Source organism: Panthera pardus, unplaced genomic scaffold (assembly GCF_024362965.1).
Source record: "Panthera pardus isolate Hobbes unplaced genomic scaffold, ASM2436296v1 HiC_scaffold_3, whole genome shotgun sequence".
In the NCBI taxonomy this organism is placed as follows: domain Eukaryota; kingdom Metazoa; phylum Chordata; class Mammalia; order Carnivora; family Felidae; genus Panthera; species Panthera pardus.
In genome coordinates this window covers 49,971,826-49,997,301 of record NW_026526876.1, presented here as the reverse complement: position 1 = coordinate 49,997,301, position 25,476 = coordinate 49,971,826, and the positions used below count along the sequence as shown (strand labels likewise).

General features: G+C 38.8%; 1 protein-coding gene across 20 annotated transcripts in view; it reads left to right on the top strand.

Annotated features, from left to right (window-relative positions):
* Positions 1 to 25,476, top strand: part of ACACA (acetyl-CoA carboxylase alpha) — a 277,600-nt gene that overhangs the window by 148,681 nt on the left and 103,443 nt on the right. For 14 of the 20 annotated variants that reach the window (XM_019424026.2, XM_053892519.1, XM_019424025.2 and 11 more), the window contains 9 exons: positions 5,566 to 5,589; positions 8,232 to 8,375; positions 9,161 to 9,257; positions 10,403 to 10,516; positions 14,589 to 14,645; positions 14,878 to 14,922; positions 22,217 to 22,258; positions 23,089 to 23,304; positions 24,445 to 24,600. In XM_019424026.2, coding sequence (XP_019279571.1) covers positions 5,566 to 5,589; positions 8,232 to 8,375; positions 9,161 to 9,257; positions 10,403 to 10,516; positions 14,589 to 14,645; positions 14,878 to 14,922; positions 22,217 to 22,258; positions 23,089 to 23,304; positions 24,445 to 24,600 — 895 coding nt within the window. The remainder of the gene's footprint in view (positions 1 to 5,565; positions 5,590 to 8,231; positions 8,376 to 9,160; positions 9,258 to 10,402; positions 10,517 to 14,588; positions 14,646 to 14,877; positions 14,923 to 22,216; positions 22,259 to 23,088; positions 23,305 to 24,444; positions 24,601 to 25,476) is intronic. The other 6 variants (XM_019424016.2, XM_019424033.2, XM_019424018.2 and 3 more) reach the window with 5 other exon arrangements.

The following is a 25,476-nucleotide window of genomic DNA, read 5'->3' as shown; positions in this document are numbered from 1 at the left end:
ATTGTATGAGAATTTTTTTGAGGGGAGGGGATTTTGTTGTGTTGGTTTTTTTTTAAAGATTTTATTTTTGGGGAGCTTGGGTGGCTGAGTTCATTAAGCGTCCAATTCTTGATTTTGGCTCAGGTGTCATGATCCTCATGGGTCTTGAGTTCAAGCCCTGCATTGGGCTCCCACTGACAGTGTGGAGCCTATTTGAGATCCTCTCTCTCTGCCCCTCCACAACCAAGTGAGTTTTTTCAGTCATTCTCTTGGTGTAGGAATCATCAGGACAGCTGGTCTTCACTAAAAGAACATTTTATTATTATCTAGACTCAGGATTTATTTCTCTTGTCTGAGATTCCATCAGCCCAGCTCTTTAGTGAATTCAGCCAGTATTTTACATGGATTGATCCTTGAGCTCAGACTAGATCATTCAGCATTCCCTTTTCTCTTCCTTTCTCTAGTGAGAGTCAGGGTTTAGAGCCCTAGGGGTGTGTGTGTATGTGTTTGTCTTTTTTCCCATTCCAAAACCCTAGTTTATCATTCTCTAGTGCTGGTGATGGAAAATCTTGTTAAACTAAGGCATTGTTCTGAATGTCTTTACTTTTGACAATTCATGGAATCATTTGACATTTAGGATTTCACTTAGCTTTGGGCACATTAAGTCAGAATAATCTGTAAACAAATAAGTTCTTTAGTCAGTCTATGTATTTGATCTTTTAAAATATAGCTATATTCATACAAACATATGTAAAGTATTATCCCATAAACTCTGTGGCTGTGCATATTATGATAATCTGGGAGTGTGAAATTTAAAACTCCAAATGATTTTCATAAGTAATACACATTTGTGAACATACTTTGTTTTTTTGTTTTTTTTAAACTTTTAATCTGTGATTCAAATAAGCATCAAAATTGATGCAGGAGATAGAAGTATACTTTGTTGTATGTTTCTGTACATATATAAATGGGTGAGGAGCTATTGGTGTTTATTTCCACCTATTTCTTAGATGGAAATTCATGCTTTAGTTAAGTCATGTTGCACTGCACCTTCTCTGCTGTTTGCTCCTTCTGAACTTGGCCCTCTCTGTTATAATGTTTTAATTCAAGCACTTTCTGTTTCTTATGTTTCACATCCAGAAGAGGTTGGCTGTGTTCTCTTTCCCCTGAAAGCACATGTTTTGGTCATGACTCGGTTTAGGCTGCTTGGCACCTTCAATGTTTAGCTATTGGTGGGTGTCTGCTGAGCCTTCTTCTTATAAAGAAGGTTGTGAGGAAGTTTAGAAATCAGAAGCCTTCCATGTGACTAATGAGTAGCCTGCTGCCATTCTTGAGAATTCTGATAATCTCTGACACCCAGAGATTAGAGTGTTCTTTGGATCTTACTGAGACGCTCAAAAGTCATCCAACTTGTAGCATTTTTTTTAGCAGTGGGAGCACTTGGTTGTAGTTAGCAGGCCAGAATGAGCTATAAATAAATAAAATCCTACAGTGCTTGCTTCCTTCATTCAGGGTAGTCTGCTGATAAGATGCAAGCATCTGGCAGAAGAGAAGATTCTCAGCAGGTTTAAGTGCTTACCAAAGTGCTTTCCTGTATCCATGGCTCAGCTTCTAGTCTCTGCTGTGTTATTTTGGCACTCTAGACTTGTAAGATTGGAGAGCTGGGTTTAAAACTCTCAATATATCATTAGGGTAGCCCAAGGTCCCTTCTTGTCAAAGAAGACTAGCTGATTCCAGGGGGAAGGAAAAGCAGAATCCAGGGCACCTGTAAATCCCTGTAGTTTTGTGCTGTGGGTTTGTAGCTAATTATACAGCAGGCAACAGTAATATGCTGCAGCTCTGTTGGCATACTTGTTTCAAAAAGAGCAAAATCTTCCAGCAGAGCAAAGAAGGGGCTTTGAAGGAGCTGCAAATGAATGAAGCAATGATCATTTTATTGTAAACTAAAGCTCTACAGTGGAATCAGGGCATCTGAACTGCAAGGAGGTGGTGCAGGAGATGCCAAGTAGAAATACATGGTTCAGATGTGTTTTACACCTCTTGATTTGGATTCTCCTGCAGAAATATAGTCACACAAGGAGACCACCACTGGTCACAGCCAGCCAAATTGCTCTTTCTCCTATGGTAGTGCTGTTAGCGACTGCTAGTAGGTTATTCAGCCGACCTCTTCTGATTCTGCTTTGCTGCCTTACTTCAAAAGATTTGCCCTATACTGGCTTTCAGTCACAGCTTGATGTAACCACTGCTTGTTTGCATGCATCCCTGTCATTTTCATATAGGGTCTTTTTTTTTTTTTTTTCAAGTTAGAAGGCAAACGAATTGGGAGCATTTTTATATGATAAAAGATTTATGTAGGGCTAGCTGGAATCAAGCAAAATGAAATTCAGCTGGAAGGGCTGGTAAAAGGCTGAGAGAACTTGTGACTGCCCGAGAAGTCAGTGTTCCTTAAATAAAGAGGGTTCAGCTAGCAGGCAGCAACTCTGACTTTGCATTCATATTGAAGCAGGCTCTCCAGCCACTCTGTGCAGGCAGATCAATAAAATCAGAGGTGACTTAATGCCAAGAACCTCAGAATTCAAAGGATTTTTCTTGTCCTTCTTTAAATTTAGTCTACATTGAAGTGTAATGCTAGCCTCAGGAACAGGTGAGAAAATGTATAGAATTTGGTTTATGATTGTATATTAAGCAATGTCCTTGGAAAATATTCCCTTTGCTTTCTCAGTTATCACATCTGTAAAATGGAGCTAATCTGCTGGAAGGAAAATGATTCCAGTATTTATCAAAACACTGTGAATGAAGATTTATTATAAGTGTTTCCAAAAGCTTAAACAGCAAATGTCTAATGAAAAGTGAATTCATGTCCCATTTATGTATTTGAAAAATGTAGTTGACTGCCTTATCAGAGATTGAGTAGTTTGACTGCTTTTGCATGATGAGTATGCAGTGAAATGTGGTAGATTTTATCTAATTAAAAGCTATATAAATAGCATATTTGACTCACATACAGTCTCTCCTTTGGTTGTTCATCTTTATGTTGACCATGGATCTACTTTCTAGTATATCACATTAGTGTGCAGTATCCCACACTGGTCATATTTTTTTTTTTTTTTAATTTTTTTTTTAATGTTTATTCATTTTTGAGAGACAGAGGCAGAGCATGAGCGGGGAAGGGGCAGAGAGAGAGGGAGACACAGAATCCGAAGCAGGCTCCAGGCTCTGAGCTGTCAGCACAGAGCTCGACGCGGGGCTCGAACTCACGAACCGCGAGATCATGACCTGAGCCGAAGTTGGACGCTCAACCGACTGAGCCACCCAGGCGCACCTCACACTGGTCATATTCTTAAATTGAGCAAATATTCCTTGTGTAAGGGTAACACAATATATAAATGATCATTATGGACATGGTTAAGTGTTTACCTGGTGATAGAGTTTATCCTTCTTTCCCTGCTCATCTCATGTACAGCCCTACAGATTCTTATTCTGTCAAAGAGGATAAGCTGTATCTAAACTTACCTCTTGTATGATTGAGTTGGGGCCCTTCTGTTAAAAACTGGAGGTGCTGGGAGTTTTTGTTCTTACCCCATACTGTGTAGATGGTGCATGGTTCCTATAACAAAGCAGCAGGGAGCTCCATATGAGAGCTTGAGAATTGCTGATGAAAAAGGGCTGGCTTTTGGTTGGTGATGTTCTTTTCATTTCAGGCCCTTTTCTCCTAAAAACTTGGCCCTCATTCTGTGAAGACTCCCTAAGGGATTAGAGTGTAGCTGCAGAAGCAGTGGCACCATTTTATTAGTTTAAGAAATTGGTTAACAGTTTAGAGAGATTATACTGGTTTCTAAATTCCAGAAACCTGAATAGATGGAGCCTGAGATTGCTTCAGTTGTAGGATTCTTCTCTTTGAATTGAGGTTCATGGTAGGAGACTGTGCAGGTAGTTCCTTTCTTTAGATTCCTTGACGTCTTAAAAGAAAGACATTCCTATATTCTCATTAGCGTTTACTGTTAGTTTTCTGCTTAGCTACAACTCCCTCTGTTCTAGAACCCGTGCATACTTTTTACTGGTTGAGGATGGCTACGTGCATGGTAACTAAGGATCTCTTGTAAATAGAAACCCCTTCCCCTGAATGAGAGGCTCAAAGGACCCAAACAGCAAAGGCGCAGGATTTGCACTCAGAGGTTACTCTTGCTGCCTTATGAATTAGCTCTGTGATACAGGTTTGATGCAAAGAGCATTGCTACTCACAAATCACATGAGGTATACAGTTTGTGTGCAGTGATATGTCACAGCATTTTATTTATATGGCCAGCTCAGTCTATTCTGCTCCTTTCACTGCCATGGAAAGTGCATCATTTTCCTCCCTCTCTCCTCCTTCCCACATATCATCAGCACCACCCACAATGTTCTGCCCATTAAGTCCTGTGTGTGCCAGAAAACCCCAACAATGATTAAATGCTGATAAAAGAATGTTAGAAGGTTAAGATATCAACCAATCAATGCCCTTACAGTACTCCTAAATTGTGGGTGGTAAGTATAACTTTGCCCTTTTAACATTGAAAATAAGGATTTTTTATTTTATTATTTTTTTCAGTTGAGGAAATGACTGACATCAAATTAAGGGGGAGGGGGGGGAGTGGGGGGAGAAAAAAGCATTGGTGGCAAAGACCAAAGAGAATGCAGGAAACTTGCCTTGCAGTTTCCATTCTTACCCTAATCTTTTTTCTCATCGTTTTGACAAGTACTTGGTCAGGAAATTCTAGGGCTAGCCAAATTTAGGTGTGGTTTTATTTATGAGAGTCCTGGAGTTTTTGAACTTGGAGTACTCTTAAAAAGTCATTATTACCCTAAAATCATTAAAACGTATAAGTTACTTAATTTTAACAAAGTATATCACTCTAGTTACAGAATCATTTATCATTACATTTCTGCATGATTTTCAGTTTTTTAAGCTCCCATAGTACCGAATACCCTCCTTTCCAACACCCCCACCACTCCTCGCCACCTCCCTGGTCTGTGGGAGGAAGACATAGTTAAAAGGGCTTACAAAAGATAGCTGGGATCCTAGATTCCTGGCTACTTTTCTTTGGAGGAGAGTTTATAAGTTCATCTCATATCCTAGGAAAGCAGTTAAGGTGGGAGGGGCTGTGGAATCAACTTCTTTGGACTTCCTTACTAAATTTTCAGTAAAATAGGAATAAGAAAGAAGATTCTATAAGACTTGTCAAGAGTGACATTTCATGTTGAAGCTTAAGATAATATGCCATGTCCATAGAGCTTAAATTAATTTTCATGAGGTTGTGTTTTATCACCACTCTGCATTATTTTTTTGTAGTAGACTTATTTTTAAAAATCCATGGTAATCCATTTCAACCCTTTCCAGCAACAGTTGCTCTGGTGAGGTCGGTCAAGAGGTATGCCTCTTTCGAGGCACCCTGGGGTGTGAAGGTTAATGAGCACTTAATTATGTCTGCTGAATGCCAGAGCTGCCAGGCTGGAGCTCTTCATGTCCAGTCTGTATCTGCTCTGACAATTCTTTTATGATGGCTTTCACTAACCTATCAGTAACTAACTGTGGTTGTTTAATTACAGAGGGAACATCCCCACGCTAAACAGGTACCGTATGTTTAGTTTCTTTTCCAATTAAAAGCACATTTTTTGTAACTTAGAATAGTGAAATCAGGGAAATAAATTAACACTACATTTGACAAGTTATGTTGTCTTCTGCTAGGGAGTCCTGAGCTCCCCTTTGGACATACTAAATTATTCTTTCTGTTTGGAAAACATGTCTGCAGCTTTTCTTCAGCTGTTCAAAAAGCAACACTTGGAAAGCCTCAGTATGGAGAAGCCCCCCATCTAGCTGTATATGATAGGGGAGTTGTCTGCCTGCTGTTCAGCTTTGCTGTAAACATCTTTTGCTACATTCTCTGTCTAGTTTGGGGCTCTCAGAGGAGAAACCCTTAGGTTACTCCTCCCCTGGCAAATTGTTCTTAATTTTTTAATTTTTAGTTTCTTGAGTTTGCTTCTCCTTTTAGCAGAATGCAAATGCAGAAATAGCTGATCTCATGTTTTATCAGTTTGTTAGCTACTTTTCTAAAGTGTTACAATGATATGAAAACCAAATTTTATTTCAGACTTACAAGATTAACATTTGAAAAGTGTATTTAAGTCTTTGATGTATATAACCCTGTGAAGAAGTTTCCAGGCCAATATATAACACATGTGATATTTTGGTAATTTTGATTCCACCTGCTTCTGAGCCAAGCAAGGCAACACAACGCAAGTTTGAGAGGATAGCAGTTCTGATTGGAATTGGATCTATAAAACGCCAAAGCGGCAAGCAATAAGTTGGTGGCAAGTTCTTCGTAGATGATCAGTTCTGTACATTGAAATATTCATAGACTTATGTTTGTTTTGTTCCTCTCCCTTTAAATATTAAGTAATCAAAACTGATTATAGCTTTCAGAGTCCAGTTTGGATGGGGAGAGAAAAGGGAGTGCATTGGTTTGGTCTTTGTGTCTGCCCTTTGAGAGTGGACTTGGTTCATTCCTGCCTGCCAGAAAAGCTATGTCCTGGCCCCTGAGCATAGTAGTGGGGGTAACTGAACAGTGGATTTCCCCTGGGGTTCAGTAGAGTGAAAAAGATACTTAACCCCATGTTTGCCACAAACACAGCCTGTTAGCTTATTCAGCGGCAGTTCCCTTTAAGTGTTATCTGGAACCCTTTTATCTTTCCTGTCTAATGCCAGGCAGGTAGAAAAAGATATAATGCCTCACAAACTTGCTTCTTTATAAATATGTTTGGTGATCCTAGAAAAGAGGATGATAGCATTTCTAAGTTCATACAACTCTGAATCCCAGTTTCTAGTGAGCACCATGTGTAAGACTTGCTTGATGCGTGTTTCATGTGTTTGTTTCATTCATGGTATCAATGGTTTCCTCTCCCACTCTGCCTTTCTACTCTCTGGTACTGTCAAAAGATGAAGTGCCTTTTTCACAGTTCTCATTTGCCAAGGAATAAAAACTTGGAGTGTCAGTCTCTGTAGTCTGTGTGACCAGCACTCCGTCCCCTGAAAAATTCCATTGCCTTTTATAATGACAGTTTGAATAGAGTACAGTATGTATGCAGATCTCTAGTCTGCATTGCTGCCTCTCTTCCCCCTGCAACACTGCAGGTGGTGCACTTCAAGGAGACTTTTGAGCAGCTCCCCAAAGTTTAGGTGCCCCTGCCTTGTTCTGAACTTGTTTCTGATCAGTATGCTGGTAACATGGCAGGCAAGTCCTAAAAAGCATCGGTTACTTTGTCTTTCCTAACAGGCCGTCCGGATTGATTGGGCATTTGGAAATACTTCCCAGTATTACTTTTCAGTACATACTGCTGAGGTGCATCAAGGAATATACAGACTCCTTATGTTTTTAGCTTGAACAAACAGTTCTCTTGGAGCATCTCCATTTAACACCTGTTTGTCATGCTTACGCATACTTTGAGACCCATGCTCTGCCCTTTTGCATCTTACTAGGATTTCTTAAGGGCTTTTAGTGAAGATATGTTTACTTTGGAATAGGAGTGTTTAAATATAAAAGAGGAAATTTTGCAATTTCGAGTTGAAAAATGTCTCTTTTTCAAAAAGGGAGGAGCTGTAATCCTTACAACTGCTGTCCCCATCAGCCCAGTAAAGGAAGAAGTAAATACCTCAGTAAAGTTCCTTTTATAAACTGTGACTTGTTTCTGTATGATAAATGCTTTCTGTGATGATTTACTAAACCATTCCAAATGACTTAGTTGTTGTACATGCATATATCTATCTGTGAATACTTAAGGCATTTTTTCTCTAGGAATTACAGTAGATTAAGTGTTGCCTAGTTACAGCCCACTTGGCTTGCTTCCTTCCTTTTAAAAGAGGGAATGTTTTAGGGAAGGGGAAGATGCAGGATGGTTTTTAACCCCTGTGTGCTATTCATTCATTAGTCATGCCATGGCGTCCTTGTATTAAAACTGCTACATAGTTCTTCACTATCCTTAGATTTTTATTTGGAGAAATTTGGGGGTGCTAAAAATAGCTTGTGTGGAGTAAAATTGAAATGAGAGGGTTAATGTGAATCCATCAAGACAGGCCTATCCACAGTGGGTAAAAAACCAAATCTGCTCTGCAACCTGACCCTACCTCAGAGTATCTCTTGCTCCTTTTCTCTATTGTTACTCTCCCAATCCTGCTCCTAACTTCCTTGTCTAATGCACTTGATTGAATTACTGTTTAGAATGTCCTTCTCCTCCAACCTCAACCACTATGGCATGACTCACGTAGCTAGTGTCAGCGATGTGCTGTTGGACAACTCATTCACTCCACCGTGTCAGCGGATGGGCGGAATGGTCTCTTTTCGGACTTTTGAAGATTTTGTCAGGTAAGACACTGTGGAAATGTGTCTGTTCAAGGGGAGCTATAGCCATCTCTGTTTTGGGGTCTCTGATTTCTGCCAAGTGAATAAAGGCCCCCAGAATAGCCATGAGCCAGCTAAAGAGATATAGCCCTTGCTGTATATGTCCTTGGAGAGGTATATGTTCTTCCATTTCTACCTCTTATTCAGACTCCACAAGCCTCTACTTGTTATATGAGCCTGGTCAGAAAAAAAGAAACAAACAAAAACCATCTTTTCCTTAGGAGCTAACAGAAGAAGCTGTCTGCTCTGTGATGAGTGAAATGTCAGGAGAAATTAAACACAACACCAGAGTGAGCCCCACCAGAGACGATACATCTTTTGATTAAATGCATTCAGCATCTATCTCTTGATGTATACTGATGCATTACCCTAGGGGGAGGGGTAATTACATTGGTCTGTCACTGCTCCAGTCCCAGGCTCTTTCTGTTACTTTAAGACCGATGATGACAGCAGTGCTCATAGCTTACATATGAAAAAAACAAAAAAGCTGTAGATCATTCTTTTTTTTTAAAGAAAAAATATATATGGTTTATTAAAGGTTAAACAATCCATCCTCCTAATTTCTGCCACTTGGTGAAATTTTGCATGTCACCTCTAGCCACTGGTGATTCTATTCAGTTGACTATTGAGCACAAAGCAGAATAGATTCTTCTTGTGGACTGGGCTGGCAATGGCAGCGTTAGTTTCCTGCCACTTAGGTTTTCTGCTACTTGGGTTTTCATGGCGGGTATTTCTCTGGTATTTTTCAGGATCTTTGATGAAGTGATGGGCTGCTTCTGTGACTCCCCACCCCAAAGCCCCACGTTCCCTGAGGCAGGTCACACATCTCTGTATGATGAAGACAAGGTATAGTGTTCCCTTTGAGAGACTGCTTTGTTACTTCAGACACAGGACTTGTAGTATATGCTATCTTTCTGGCTTTGGAAGAATCCATCTTTTTACCCTACTTTATATTATTTAATTTTATATGCCTCATCAAAGTATTTTTGGGAACAAATGGAATATAAATTCTAATCTAAAAAAAAACCAAACTGTATTTATCTTGGAATCCATACTGTGAATAGCAAATGGACTCAGCCATATCCATTGCAGCTGCCTCTGAGTCTCTGAATGTTGTTTTCAAGACTCGAGCTGTGGTTGCTTTAATTCTTAGTGGTGGCTTATATATTTGTAGAATGGTGCTATCATAGTATTCAGGGAATGGCAGACTAGATAGCAGGGGGAAAAAATAGGCATTTTGTTTAGAACTTTGTCCTTTTATTAAATCCCTTCTTTTCATTTCACAGTAAACAGATAATTCTGCTTTTTCCCGATGAGGTGATTTTCCCATGGTTTGATACTTCCACTGTTTGATAAATTGTTAGGAAATATGTGAGAATATGTTCAGATGGCTTCTTCCACTCGTTTTTCTTCACATTCTGTGAAGAAATGTGACAAATGGTTTCATTCCCATTTGATTCATGAAAAAGTTGACACAGTGGTCTTCAAGTTCATGTCAAGTCAGGATTTGAGTCTACCTCTGGGTAATGCCTTTGCCGCCTTATCTTTGAAAAGTTAGGTGTTTTACTTTATTTGATCTCTGTTGTGGATGCTGATCAATGGTTTCTTTTCCTTTTTTTTTTTTTTTTTTTTAATTTTAATGTTTATTTTTATTTTTGAGACAGAGAAAGAATATGAATGGGGGAGGGTCAGAGAGAGGGAGACACAGAATCTGAAGCAGGCTCCAGGCTGTGAGCTGTCAGCACAGAGCCCGATGCGGGGCTCGAACTCACGGACTGTGAGATCATGACCTGAGCCGAAGTCGGATGCCCAACCGACTGAGCCACCCAGGCACCCCTGATCAATGGTTTCAATTTGCTTATTCATACTAGTGGGGAAACCAGAATGTCCTGTGAGGCGTATCTCTTTTTCAGGTATTCTACCAAGTACTGTAACTTCTCTCTGCCTCTATATTAACCAGCCTGCTAATTTCTTTGTGTTGTGTTCTTGAGTTACAGGTCCCCAGGGATGAACCAATTCACATTCTGAATGTGGCTATCAAGACTGATTGTGATATTGAGGATGACAGACTGGCAGCTATGTTCAGAGAGTTTACCCAACAAAATGTAAGTCCTAGGTTGGGTGGAAATTGATGGTGGCCGCTTTCCTGCTGATATATCCTATCCACCCTTTTATCTTACCACTGATAATGGCTATGTCTTTTACATAGTTCTGCCTGTAGGGGTGAAATTCCAAAGTGACTTAATAGTATGTAATGAATATCTTATGTCAAGAAATATAGACCTCAATATTCAAAATCTTTTTAAGGAAAGTAAGTTGTGTTCTTAAATCTTTCCCAGAGCTCTGTCTTGAACTTCCATTCACCTGCTGAATATTTTCCTTTGGTGACTTAACTCCATAAATCTAGGCCTAGATTCCCCTGAGTTTCCTTCTATATCTTGAAAGTATCAGTTATGGGGTGCCTGGGTGGCTCAGTTGGTTAAGCGTCCGACTTCAGCTCAGGTCACGATCTCGCGGTCTGTGAGTTCGAGCCCCGCGTCGGGCTCTGTGCTGACAGCTCAGAGCCTGGAGCCTGCTTCCGATTCTGTGCCTCCCTCTCTCTCTGCCCCTCCCCCTTTCATGCTCTGTCTCTCTCTGTCTCAAAAATAAATAAACATTAAAAAAAAAAATAAAAAAAAAAAAATAAAGTATCAGTTATACATCCATTCTCCTTTCAATTCTGTGTCTCTTGGATATATTGTGTTGACATCAAACTTCATAGTTTAAACCTAAATTTCCATCATTTTCCTTCACCTCTTATGACCCCCTGCCAACCACCCCCAAGAAACAAAACAAACCCAAGTAACCAAACCCTTTACCCCTAGTCATTTGGAAATCATTGACTTCTTCCTTTCCTTGCCATTCCGTTAATCTGCTCCTCTACCCACAATCCTTACTTGTTTATTTCCATCAGGTCTGACATCAGGATCTCTGAGGTTTTTCTTTACAGTGTCTCTTACCCTTTCTTTCTTCTTAGTTTTAAAATTCTCAATGCCACCATTCTAGTGTAAACTCTTACCTCACATCTGAGGCATGGCAACAGGTTTACTTGTGATCCATTTGTGTTCCCCTTGTTCTCCCCCCAGCTTCGGTTCTGCTCACTTCCACAAAGTTAAATGTCCAAAATGCCCCCTTACCAAGGTATTCTCCCACTTAGCGTTGGTTCTCTTACCCTTAAGATACATCTGTAGCTTGATATTTAACATCATCCTATTAACGAAGGCTCACAGTCTAGCCTTTGCTGCTCCTAAGTTTTTGTCTCATTTACCTTTGTTTACTTCATCTCTTCTGTGGTCCTCATCTGAAAGGTTTTCTACTCACACTAACTTCCTTCCAGTCTTTCTCTCTCCCCTTCCTTCCTTCCTTCCTTCCTTCCTTCCTTCCTTCCTTCCTTCTTCCCTTCCTTCTTCTGCTTGTTTTAAGAGCTGTCTCAAATTTCACCGCTTTCATGAGGCCTTCTCTGAGTAGCCCTCACTAAAATGTATTTTTCTTCCTTGCATTTCTAATTGGTCATCATATATTTATTAGCAGTAATGATACTTTTTTTTTTATAAAGAGCTTCTATGTAAACTTTTTTATTTGCACCTTATCACAGTCTCATGGGGCTGGATTAGTCAGGAATTATTCTGTTATACACGTGGGGAAAAGTTCAAGTTCAGAGTAGATTAAGGTCCCTTGATCACCCACTGGTGATTCAGCAAAAACCTGAATTTAAGGCTTGTGATGCCAGCTCTAAGGGTCACAGATCTAGGTGCTTTAGTGAATAATACATTCTTAGCCCTGAAGATGCTTATAGTCTTATTGGAGGGAATGGTTAGACATGCTCAAATAATAATCTGCAGTTACATTTCATTGTGACATGTGATAGATGCCAAAGCACCTCTCTTCAGCTGCCCTTAATGACAACTACTCATGTGTTTCCTTTGAATGGAAAGCACCTAACTTATACTGCTTGTTATAGAGAATGAGCTCAGTAGATGTTTTTTAAAATTTAATTTAGCAATATAAGCAATTAGTGCCATAGGCATTCACATCATGTAATGCTGATGGTAGGTACTCAGGAAAAGATGGTAACTTTGTGTTTCAGATGAGTCTTTAATCCATTATACTCTCAAAGCACACAAACTGACTGTAAGATTATAGTGGCCAAGATGAGGAAAATGTACTTTCAGAGAAGTGAAGGTATGGGACATGCCTGGGAGTTTTTCTTTAGAAGAGAAATTTACCTTTCTTCTTGACCTGGACTAGTGACCTCATAAAATTAACCTGAGACCAGTGACCAAGGTAACCTTAGCTGTAAGAGACCTACTGTTATGTGTGGCTGCTGACTCTGCTGCTTGATGAAATAACATATGACCGTTTCTTCCCAGGTGTTGAGGCACTAATTGCTGATACTTGATTGTTTTGACCTCAACTTTAGGCTTTTTGTTACCCTCAAATCCAAGTCTTATATATCATCACACATTGATTTAAAAAAACAGTTTCTTTATTTTTACTGCATATATTTGTAACATTAACTGGCAATAGGAAATTGCCTTTTTCCTTAACTGAACTTGTAAACTGAGGCACAGAGAAATCCAGCATCTTTGTCTAATGCTTTTCGAAAGGCTAAGGGTACACTGTGCTGACATTCTAAGCCTAGAGAAGCTATTAACTGCATTAGGTACTGTGCTTATCCAGGAATACTTGACATTTTCACCTCCTTGTTTTGGGGGGAAAAAAAACATAAAAAGAAAGGGAAGGAGAAGCAATTAAAAAAACCTGAAATGATAACTAGTTTTGTTTTTCACTTCATGATCATGCTCCTAGCAGTTTAGAAAAAGTTTTTTTTTTTTTTAAGCACACATTAAACTATCAAATAGGTTGATCCAAATTGTCCAAATAATCTTCTAGTCCCAGCATGTCTTTTTTTCTCTCATAGAAATTAGGATCATATATTTGTAAATGACTTGTGGAGGAGATTGAAGCAGTCAGTGTAAATGGAGTTTCTCCAGGTGCTGACGCCTAATCGCTGGGTAATAGCTGTGGACTTGCTGTGAGACCGGCATTATTACAATGTAATCAGAATCCTGTTGCTCTGCTGTTATTGTCAGCCACTTGTGGAATTTTAAAAGCAATAACAATTTTGATTTTAAATCATGGCATTATTAAAGTTATTTTCTTCCCTTGCCAGAACATAGCTATTGATGCTTGTCTTTGAAGGACTTGGCTGTAGTGGAATTCTTTGTTGGTGCTGGAAAAAAACGTTTCTGATCCTAGGCATGCTTAAAGACTGATAACCACGGCAGCCCCCATTACACTGTGTTCTTCTAAAACAGTTTTTTCTTACTGTAGTATCAGTACTTGGTTATTTACATTAATGGGTATGATGCCAGTACAGATCCTTTTTAAATGTGAGTAAGCCAAAATTTATTCATGTTTGGTCTGGGGATTTATTATTAGAAAATTAATTTTTCCAGTTATCTTTTGTTTATGCTGTTAGTTAATTTTATTACTAAGCAGTGGCATAGTAGAAATGGAGAAGTAGGAGGAAAATGGCTCAGGAATGTGCCTATTCATAAGGGGAAGCTAATTTGGACTTAAAAAATACATAGTATCATGAAAGTTAAGAATTGGCTTATGAACATAGCTCTTGTTTCGAGTTACAGCAAGGAATTGATCAAACTAAAGTCTGACTGTAGTTTGTGAAAATCGACATTTTTTTTTCTATTTGTATTATTCATATATCCTCTCAGGGCATTCAACTAGTGGCATTGCTTTTCTCTTTGTTGCGATGTAGCCCCTTTTTGTTAGGGACCTTTAAAAGTATGTCCCTTACTTAATTCATTAACCTGTTTCTTTGTTTCTACTTTTGAGATAAATGAGCAGTACGCTATAGAGAAAGGCTTAGATCCAGAGGCCCAAGTTCTCCTTTTTTCCTTCAGTTCTCCTTCAGTTTTGTCCAGATCAATATATGAAACCTATTCCATCAGAGCCAGGTTGAGATATGTTTATTTGCAAGTTTGAAGGTATTGAGGCAAGATGTAGATATACAAAAAAGGGTGCTTGCCCAGTCAGAGCTTTCTGAGGACTAAATGGGGTAAAACTTAGGATGAATGGAGATCTCATCTATCTTCTGTTTACATGTTTTGTTTGTAGAAAGCTACCCTGGTTGAGCATGGGATACGGCGCCTTACTTTCCTGGTTGCACAAAAGGTACTGGCACGTGACCGATACTCCCCCAATATGTCTTAACGCTGCTTCTAGAACTTTAAAAAATAAAATATGGAATTATAATCATTTATTTCTTGTAGAATCTAATAAATTTTTTCCTATAAATTCAATCAAGAAAAAACATTAACTCATCACCTTTTACTTAATTCGTTTTTAATTTTATTATTAATTGCCAGCTTCTGTTTTTTCTTCTTTTCTGTCTTTCATTTGAAAGGATTTCAGAAAACAGGTCAACTATGAGGTGGATCAGAGATTTCATGTAAGTAAAAGGAACCACAATGAAAGATTACTTACTGTTTTATCTATCTGCCATCAATTATTTAAATATAGAGTATGTGTGAGTCTTTAGAAGAGCTGGACTCATGTTTGGTTCTTCTTTTAGAAAGTGTTAAAATGAATCTTCCAGTTCTTCTTTAGTGTTCCAGCTAAAGTTTTTGTGTGTTTTTTTTTTTTAACCCTGTAATGAACTCTCAGTATAACTCTGAGAAATAGTTAAGAATGAACACATGCATTTATCCAGATGACTAAGGAAGAAGTGGGAACTAACTACTAATCTCTTCTGTGCAGAGTGAACATAGGGACTTCAGTAATGAAGAACTGTTGATTGTACTTTGGGGTTTTGGCTTCTACCAAAGTTGGATTCAGGTTCTATTATTGAGAATTCTCAATTCTGAAAACAATCATTTATTATTTAAAATGTCTTAACAGAACCTAAGTTGGTGTTTTTGTCTTATGTTAATTCTAGGAGCAGGAAATAAATAAAATTAAGCATTAAATTGCTTGTTCTCCCATTTAACTGAATTAACTGTTAGTATTTATGAGATTAAAAATTTTGTTGAAAAGAGAACTAAGTTAATAGCCTGGCATCCAAACAATGGTATATCCACAATCATACCCATTGTGGTAGTAAGGTCAAAAATCCAGTTTGCAATCAAGATGTTATTTTCTAAAATGACTGATTATTGTTAACATATTTCTTTAAAAATTGATCTTATTGTAGCTAAGTAAGATTCCAGAAGATATTAGGAAGTCTTAATTTTCCTGATAAGAACTTTATTTGGGGGGCACCTGGGTGGCCCAGTCAGTTAAGTGATCCACTCTTGGTTTTGGCTCAGTTTACGATCTCATGGTTTGTGGATTCAGGCTCCACACCTGGCAACTTGGAGCCTGCTTGGGATTCTCTTTCTCTCCCTCTCTCTCTCTGCCCCTACCCCACTTGTGCTGTCTCTGTCTCTCTCAAATAAATAAACTTAAAAAAAAAAAGAAAAGAGTTTCAGGGCACCTGGGTGGCTCAGTCGGGTAAGTGTCCAGCCTCGGCTCAGGTGATGATCTCATGGTTCGTAGGTTCGAGTCCCATGTCATCTCAGAGCCTGGAGCCTGCTTTGGATTCTGTGTCTACCTCTCTCTCTTCCCCTCCCCCACCCACACTCTGTCTCTCTCTCTCTCAAAAATAAATAAAACATTAAAAAAATTAAAAAAAGAATTTTGTTTTAACAATTAAGTTAGTTTTCAAGCACTGTTCATTTGTAATGAAGATAGCATTTGGGATTCTGGAAAGGACTTTCTAAATTCAAGGACCTATGTGTGACTGCTTTTATTGGCCTTTGTCTATTAGGTCTGTAGCACTTGACATTTTGTTTTCCTTCTCAGAGTTCACCTTGTTGGTCTAGTCTACAGAGAAACCAGACAGACTACCCTCAAGCTAAAGAGCTAAGATTTTTCTGAAATGCTTTAGGAAATGTTGTGGACTGTATAACTCCCCTGTGTTATTGATGTCAGGAAATCAAGCAGAGTGCAGATATGTATCAATCAATAACTTTAGATAGGAAACTAGAGGCAGTGGAGAAGTATGAGGAGCTTAAAGAGAACCCTGGGGCTTTAGAGAGAAAAATCAAGAGCTTAGAGAATAAAATTGATACTTGGGATAGAATGTGGAAGCCCATGAATGAATAGTATGGCTGTTAAATGCTGATCTGAACTAAAGTAGACATGCCAGAGCCAAGACCTGGATTTGGGAAGAAAGAGTACTGGACTAGATTCTTAAGTTTTAATGTGATCTTTCATTTCTCACTGACTTTGGAATAATATAATATTCTGGGGAATAATAGTGAACTTGTAAAATTATTTTCCTTTTCCCTAATAATTCAGATGGAGTCTTGATATTTATAGCACAGTAACCGGTTTCCTATATAGTAAGCATTCCACAATGGATTAAAACTCTCCATTAAAATTTTTAAAAAGCCAAAGTGATTCATTTCCATGGGCATTCTTTTTCTTTTCCTTTTTTTTTTTTTTTGTAACGTTTTTATTTTTATTTATTTTGAGAGAGAACATGAGCAGGGGAGGAATAGAGGGAGAGAGAATCTGAAGCAAGCTGCATACTGTCAGTGCAGAGCCTGACACAGGTCTTGAACTCACGAACCACGAGACCATGACCTGAGCTGAAGTCCGATGTTTAACCGACTAAGCCACTCAGGTGCCCCAATAGGCATTATTTCTTTTGTAATTTCTTACCTCTGAATCTTTGTCATGTCCGAGAGTGTATCTACAGCTTTAAAACATTTTTTTTTGTTGTTCTCCCTGCTATCCAGTAGGTTGAATAGGGACGCGTATAGGCAAAATCTGCCAGGAAATGAGCCCAGTAGCTGGTCTTCCCCAGGAATCATTGTCCAGTTCCTATTTATAGTGGCGTCAAGTGAGTAATCAGTTAAATTATCAAGTTTTATGATGAGTATAGGAAAGGTTGCTTTAGGACGTAGAGAACATTAAGGTTTGGTGTGGACTGGATTTTCTCTGAAGAATTGAATGACAGAAGAATTGGGGTGTTTTTATGTGAGACTCCTTAGAAGCGATTAGTGGTTATGCAGGGGGCAAGGACAACTATTACTGAGCTCCATCCAGGATCTACAATAGCCAGGAAGCCTTGGCAGGAGTTGTACAAATCCAGGGCTCATTGTCATGGTGCTGCTCTTAGTTCCTCTGCTGGTGGTAGCTTGCCATTCGTGGAGGATGCTTAGCCTCTGTCATGTCATCTGATGTGTGCTTGCCCCATAGTTAGTGTAGTGTGAAAAAGAGGAAGCTTTCTGGGAGTGTTAGAGATGAATCCCTTGATCTCTCTGGCTTTTTGGTAATCCACTGTGATGTATGCAGCCTCTCCTGTTCTACACTGTGAAATCCCTATATTATTGAAGAGAAAATGTGCACATGAGGGGGCAAGGAGAGGAGGAAGGTTACCAAGGCTGTTCAAGAACAGCATTGGCTAGTGTGGAATGAAGCAGCTGTACCATTGTTACATGGTCCTCGTCTCTCATGCTGCTTCAGAACCAGAACAAGGCAAATGAGGGCCAGAGTAATGATTCCTAGAGAGTGTATATCTTGTTAGGTGCTTATTCAGATGCCAATGAAGACTGTAAGCATTTCCAAAACTTTGTTGTCTATCACCACAGTCTCCACAGAGCTGAGCACTGGAATGTCTGCTACTGCCTTAGTCTCTTAGAGAATCCCTTAGAGCATGGAGCCTGTTCCTCCCAGCAGGCAGTATCCACCAGCACTAAGGAGTCTTGATATTGAGGTTCTTTCCATGGCCATCTAATTAAATCAAGTGCCCATAACAGGGCTTGCATAACTGCTTAACATTGATATTTAAACCAATTTTGAGAACAAACAAACCCATCCTTGTAAATACCTCCTTCCTATTTTAAAAAAATTGAAGCTTTAAAAGCAAAAGAACAGGGTCTTTGAATTTCTGCAGCTGTATCAGCTGCAGTTCTCCAGTTTTATGTAGTATTTAAGTCTCTTAGTTTCACTCACATTTCAGATCTAGAATTCGAGAAAGTGTAGCAGAAGGTGCTGTCTGATTGGAGTGTAAGTATTAAGCTTTTTGAAGCTTTCCGTATTTTTTTTCAGCAAAGTTTTGTTAGGGATATGGAAGTGCGAATTTTTAGGATTTCTTCTGATACTTTGCAACCCAAACAAAAGCATTAGGTCCAAACACTGTGATAAATCAGTTTTATCTAGGTTTCCTTTTGCATCTTGCTTGTACAATTTTAGGCAATTAAAAAAATTCTCCTATAAATCACCTAGGAGATAGTTGTAGTTTTACCAGTTTTATGAGTGATTCCCACTTATTTGGGTCTGAAGGAAGAACCAACTATCAAAAATAGGTATCACGGTGGGGTGCCTGGGTGTCTTAGTCGGTTAAGCATCCGACTCCTGTATTTGAGTCAGGTCATGATCTCACGGTTTTGTGAACTCAAGCCCTGCATCGGGCTCTGCACCGACAGTACTGCGGAGCCTGCTTGGGATTCTCTCTGTCTCCCTGTGTCTCTGCCCTTCCCTGACTCATGCTGTCTCTGTCTCTCTCAAAATAAATAAACTTAAAAAAAATGTTTAAAAATAGTTATGGTTAGTAGTTCATTTCTTTAAAAAAATTGATATGCCAATTATATCTCAATATTAAGTTGGAAAAAATTGGTAGTTTTGTTTGCTAGTGGATCAACTATTAGTTTTTCAGAAGGTTTGGTTTGGGTTTTTGTTTTAATTACAGTCTATATAATTAGTTCTCAGCATGTTGAGGTAAAAGAGAATTGCACCAGCAAGTTTCCAATTTCTTCATCTCATTAGGTTTTTAACACGATTATTAGTGTCATAATCATCTATGATGTTTTCTGTTGCAGGTTTTCACATTCTCTGATTTGCAGGGTGTCTTGATTGGCTAATTTAGGCAAATTATTTTGATTGTCTTGATGATGGTTGGCTGATTAGAACACAGCAGGGGTATAATTTCTTCCTGAGAAATGTTGCATTCTTTTGGTTTTTGGTACCAGAACACTAAGAGGGTTTTTCTTTGTGTACATTCAATTATTATATTTGCCCATAACACTAGTAGAATGCCTGGAAAGCAATTACATTAGTGATGGAATAAGCATGAATGCTGTTAGTAGAAAAATTGGAAGTCTCAGGATGAGGTGGGGTGAAGGAATTGACTACAACTGTAGGACCAGACTTCTGCTTTTCTTCTCTGTGTTTTTTGTTTCTGCGATTTTTTGAGCACTGAAGGAAGTGACGGCTTGCTATAAAAGTCTTCAGAACTTGTCTGTCTTTCTAAGAATCACTTAATAATCCTGGTTTCTCATTGCACAGAACTTCTGGCCATTTCCTGACCTGAATGCTTCACGCTTAAATTGAGGGCCCCACTGTGGAGCTAAAAATTTGCTCAAAAGTTATTAAAAAAAAAAGTTTATATTATCTCATAACACTGTTTCTTAGCTAAACTTAATGAAAGTGGTTTTTTCGATTTTGGTGAGTCTTTGCCCACCCCTGCCAAGAATTAGTTCTCTTTTGTTATTGGTTGTAAAGGTATTTCCATTCAAGATTGTTTGTTTTCCATGTCTTTTGGTTACCACAAATTTTCATAATGGACTGAATGGTAAAGACAGCTTATTTGTTACTATCGTGATGTTTTGGAAGGAATAATGATTTTGATTCTGCATATATACACACTTAAATAAGTGGTATACTAGGGGCGCCTGGGTAGCCCAGTCGGTTGAGCATCCAACTTCAGCTCAGGTCATGATCTCGCGGTCTGTGAGTTCGAGCCCCACGTTGGGCTGTGTGCTGACAGCTCAGAGCCTGGAACCTACGTCAGGTTCTGTATCTCCCTGTTTCTCTGCCCCTCCTTTGCTCATGCTCTATCTCTCTCTGTCTCTCAAAAATAAATTAACAAAAAAATAAAAATAAAAATAAATAAACAAGTGTGCTTTTAAGTGGTACACTAAATAAATATATTTTAATTCATAGTTCTGGCAGAATAGAAAGGTATATGCTTAAAAGATCTTATTATCACTTACCTTGACTCTTTCAGAAAATTCCATGAAAGGACTTTTTATTACCTTTCCTTTTGTGACCTGTGTTGCTTTTTTAGCTAATGCTCTGAAAGCCATACCTCTCAAGAATAAAATCAAAACTAGGCTATATAAAGTCATGAGCATGAAATCTACTGAAAACTCAGCTGAACATCTTCCTGCTTAATCTTAAAGTCATCCCCATGTTCTTCACTATCATTCGGGGGAATTATTTAGAACAAAACATCATCAGTAAAAGATCAGTGCTGTGTAAAACCCACTTTCAAAGGGCTTTTAAAGACCCAAGCCTGAACAAGGGATTTCCTGGGCTTGCTAAACAAGCTCCTAGAAACCTGTTAAATGCAGTTTTACAGTTAAAATGCCAAGGAAATGTAAAAAGATTTATTAACTGTGTAAGCTTAAGGTAAGAGTGAGGTATAATACCTGTGGAAAGTATTCAAGAAGTTCTCAGTAAATTCAAGAACCACAAGTTTTCAGCATGAGTTCTGCTTTGTTTTTTTTCCCTTAAGCCTTAATTTCTGTTTTTTATCTCAACAAAGAGAAGTTGAATAAATAGGGAACTTGGATTATAACAAGAATAGAAAGGTAGTACCCTATACTTGAGAGAGAGTGGTAGAAATGGAAGGGTGTGGGCTCTGGCATTAGACTCAAGTTCACATTCTTGTTTTGTGATCCTGGGCATGTCACTTGGCCCCAGCTTCCTCAGCTGTAAAACAGGGTCATCATAGATACCTGAGAGGTTGTGGAGAGCTCTCGATGGGACAGCATGTGAGAGTACCTGCCACCTAGAAGGCTTTCCGCTCATGTTTCCTTCATGGTTCCTAAAGCTCATTGAGGAATATTTAGGCAGCTAGTCCTGGTCTCTCTGCTTGTACCAATAAGTGTTTGATTATATTGCGCTCATAATGAAGGAGATACCTAATGAAACCTCCTATAGAGGCAAATAGTAATGACTTGATTCCAACACTGCCAGTAGAGCCTCCCATCCGAGAAACGGGTATTTGGTGTTAATAAGTTAAATTTCAGAAACTAATGGACTCTGCTAATTGAATTCATCTTTGTTAATTAATAAGGTTCTAGGAAATTGGCTGCTTTGTTGTGTAATGTCCTGCAAAAGAGCAGTAAGACCTAATGACTACAAGTTCACTAGTTCCATCCCTCTCTTTCCTATACATGGGGTGGTAGTGACCAAAGTATCATCTTACACTTTTCGTTGTCTTGAAATGTTATTGTTTAAACACTTGGAATGATTGACTTAAGAGTGAATGTGGAAAAAACATGGATTGGGGAATACTGTGCTATCTGGCTAGTTTACATTTGAAGAGTTTCTTAAGGGGAAACTTGGGAAATCAGTCCAGTAACTACTATTGCAGTGCTGCAGCATAAGGGTATATTGGTTTTATTTGCCTGGTTGTGCCAAAAGCAACACCAGGGAAGACTTTTTTTTCCCTAGGAGAGGCTAGCTATTGAAGTTAGGATAATTGTGTGGTGATTTCAGACTTGGAAGTGGGGTCACAGTGGTGGTTACCCAAAGGATTGTTCCTATTCCCTGGCCTAAGCTTAGATAAGGAGCATGTATTCTAGGAGCTGCCTTCTAGATGCTTGACTGCTTCTGTACTTTACTACGTGTTTATCCCCAAAGAGCCATATCTATGAAAGACTGACATATTTTCCCCTTCTTTACCACAGAGAGAATTTCCTAAATTTTTCACGTTCCGAGCAAGGGATAAGGTAAGGACTGATTCCCTCCCACCCTTTTTTTTTTTTTTTTTAAACCCAAGAGTGGCTTATCTTTGCCATGTGCTCTTCTTGCCATTCTCCTTTCTCTAACTGAATTTGCGCTTCCCTTTGCCTTGCATGTGTCTTAGAACCAAGGAAGGCTCCCTTTGGAAAGAGTTTGGTGTAGGAAATAGTCCAGTGTATTGAGCTACCCAAGGAAAGCGATAACTTTCACAATCATCACTATGCTTTAGGCCGGTCCTAATGATATATTAAAGGACTACTGCCCTTAGTAGTATTATATCTTTTTAAATCTATGGATATTAAATATTCCAAAGCCAAATATCTTTATTTTTAAAAATTACATGATGTTTATTTCTTGAGTATTTACTGTGTCCTTTGTACTGTGCCAGAAATAATAAGAGTATAAAACTGGGCCCTGCCTGTAAGCATTTTAGTTGGGTAAACCCAAAACATCAGTATGTGAAGTAAATACTAATGTGAAGCAGTCTGTGGTTAATTGTCAGAAATGAACTGTATAGACAGTAGTAATGCAGTAAGAGTTCTGAGGGAATTGGTATTTTTTGTTTGCTTGTTTTTAATGGAAATCATCACCATTTGTAAAAGCATAAATGATGAAAGCTTGGAAAGTAAATAGGTGTTTTAGTCCCTAATCTTATGTAAGCTATAGCATTATTCTTGTATGTAGCTCATTTTTGTTGCTTATTAGCGCATCATCGTTTATGTTTCTATTTTCAAGCATCTCTTTTATGTATATGTTCATAATATAATTTTGTTAACTGCCTCTTGTGAGCTCTTTTGTTCTCCAATTTTGTGCTCAGTTTGAGGAGGATCGTATCTATCGTCACCTGGAGCCTGCTCTAGCTTTCCAGTTAGAACTGAACCGGATGAGAAATTTTGACCTTACTGCCATTCCATGTGCTAATCATAAGATGCACCTGTATCTTGGGGCAGCCAAGGTGGAAGTGGGCACTGAAGTGACAGACTATAGGTTCTTTGTTCGTGCAATCATCAGACATTCTGATCTGGTCACCAAGGTAAGTACCATACTTGGATGGGAAGTTATTCCTGAGGGAAGGGACAGAGAAACAGGCATCGTTCAAAATCAGGTTTTCATTTTTTGTTTTGTTTTTTAATTTATTTTTTTTTATCTTAAGTAGGCTCCACACCCAACATGGGGATTGAACTCACAAGCCTGAGGTGAAGGGTTGCATGCCCTACTGACTGAGCCAGCCAGGTGCCCCTGGGTTTTTATTTTTTGAATCAAGGCTCTTATTCTCATTCATCCCACTCTCCAGTAGCCATTAGAAGTCTGAGAGTCCTTTCTCTCACAGAAATAAATATTCCATATGATAAAGGGCTTTAAAAAAATTTATTCTTGGTAATGGAAGCATGAAAGCACTCCTTTGAGAAAAGGAAAAGCATCTTAACAGAAAAATCACAGGGATAGTTCAGTGATGATAGAAGATAAAGAGAAAAGTTAGAGATGGCCCCATTGTAAGCCCACCTAGAGGTAGAGTAGTTTCTGTGTATAGCAAGGCACTTCCTGGTGTCATAATTACTGCATCCTGTACCTATACCCTTTCTTCAACTTTTACTTTCTAAACAGATTTCCTTTCTAAACTCCTCTGTTTGGCATGTGTGAAATGTGATCCTATTGGAAGTATAGCTCTGGGGATGCCCTGCATTTCCACCTATTAGAAGGAAATGTTTCCCTAAGAGGCAGGAGGAAGGGCTGGCAGGAACTCTTTGATAGTTGCCTGCCTCTGCTGCCTATGGTCATTGGGCTGACTCTAGGGAGAAAGGTAGCACCTGTAGCAGGTGCCTTGTGATTCATGACATAGTACTACTTAAGTCATTATAATAGCCATTTCTTTATTGACTCTTTCATTTTTTAATTGTTATTTATTTGTTTATTTTAGAGAGCACGAGTTGGGGATGGGGTGGGGAGAGAGAGAGAGAGAGAGAGAGAGAGAGAGAGAGAGAGAGAGAGAGAGAAAATCCTAAGCAGGCTCCATGATCAGCGTGGAGCCCATTGGTGGCTTGATCCCACGACCCTGGGATCATGACTTGAGCCAAAATCAAGAATTGGATGCTCAACCGACTGAGCCATCCAGGTGCCCCTACTGATTCTTTTAAAACACACTGATGTTGATGGTGATTTTCATTTTGTATAGGAAGCTTCTTTTGAATATCTACAAAATGAAGGGGAGCGGCTGCTCCTGGAAGCCATGGATGAATTGGAAGTTGCTTTTAATAATACAAATGTTCGCACTGACTGCAACCACATCTTCCTCAACTTTGTGCCCACAGTCATTATGGACCCATCAAAGGTACATTTCTCTTTAGCTTCTCTCCCAGCACTACCAAGCACAAGTAGAGAGATTCATCCATATTTATTCTCACTTAAACCTGGAAACAAGTACACTTGGTTAGCTAGTTGAGCCCTTGATCTTTAAAGTTTACAGAATGCTTGTGAGACAGGGTTTCTGGGAGGGAGTCAAAAATTTGAAGCCATTGAAAGCAGACATCAAAACTGAAGGTGGTATAATGTTATCTTGCTGGTCATTTATAAGCAGTATGAAAACATAAAAGTTTCTTTCTGTTATTCCATTGGTACCTGCTTTGGATACTTGTCATCATAATGGTCCTGTTTTTATATAATTCCCTAGGATTTCTCATCTGGAATAACTTTGCTATTTTTGGACATTTTGGCAAAATTACTGCTGTTTTGCACTAAATGTTACTTACCCGTGGCCTCAGGGAGGCAGTACAACTTCCTAAAGTGTCTAACCTATTTCCCTTCAGTATTTTTCCACAGGGAGACAATTTGGTTGTTATAGAATTTTCACATGTATTATATATGTTTTCTATCCTGAGGCTCTATTCTAAAATGCATTCCATATAGTTTAAGAAAGGAAAACAGGGTGATTCTATACTTGACCTTTTATCCCAGGTGTAATAAAGACAGACTGCTCTCTATTTGTATTCACTCTAACCTTTTTCTATCTTGGTATTGTGGAATTTGGTTAGGAGAACCAGTATCTCCATTTCTCAAGATCAGTTGTAAGCATGGACTTTAGATTTTTGAACTTAATGTCTAAGACCTAAAAAATCACTTTCTGCTTTTTTTTTCCTTCAAGACTCTAAACTACTGATAGGTTGACAAGGATAGGGCTACTCACTGAGTATCAAGTCTCATCATCTAG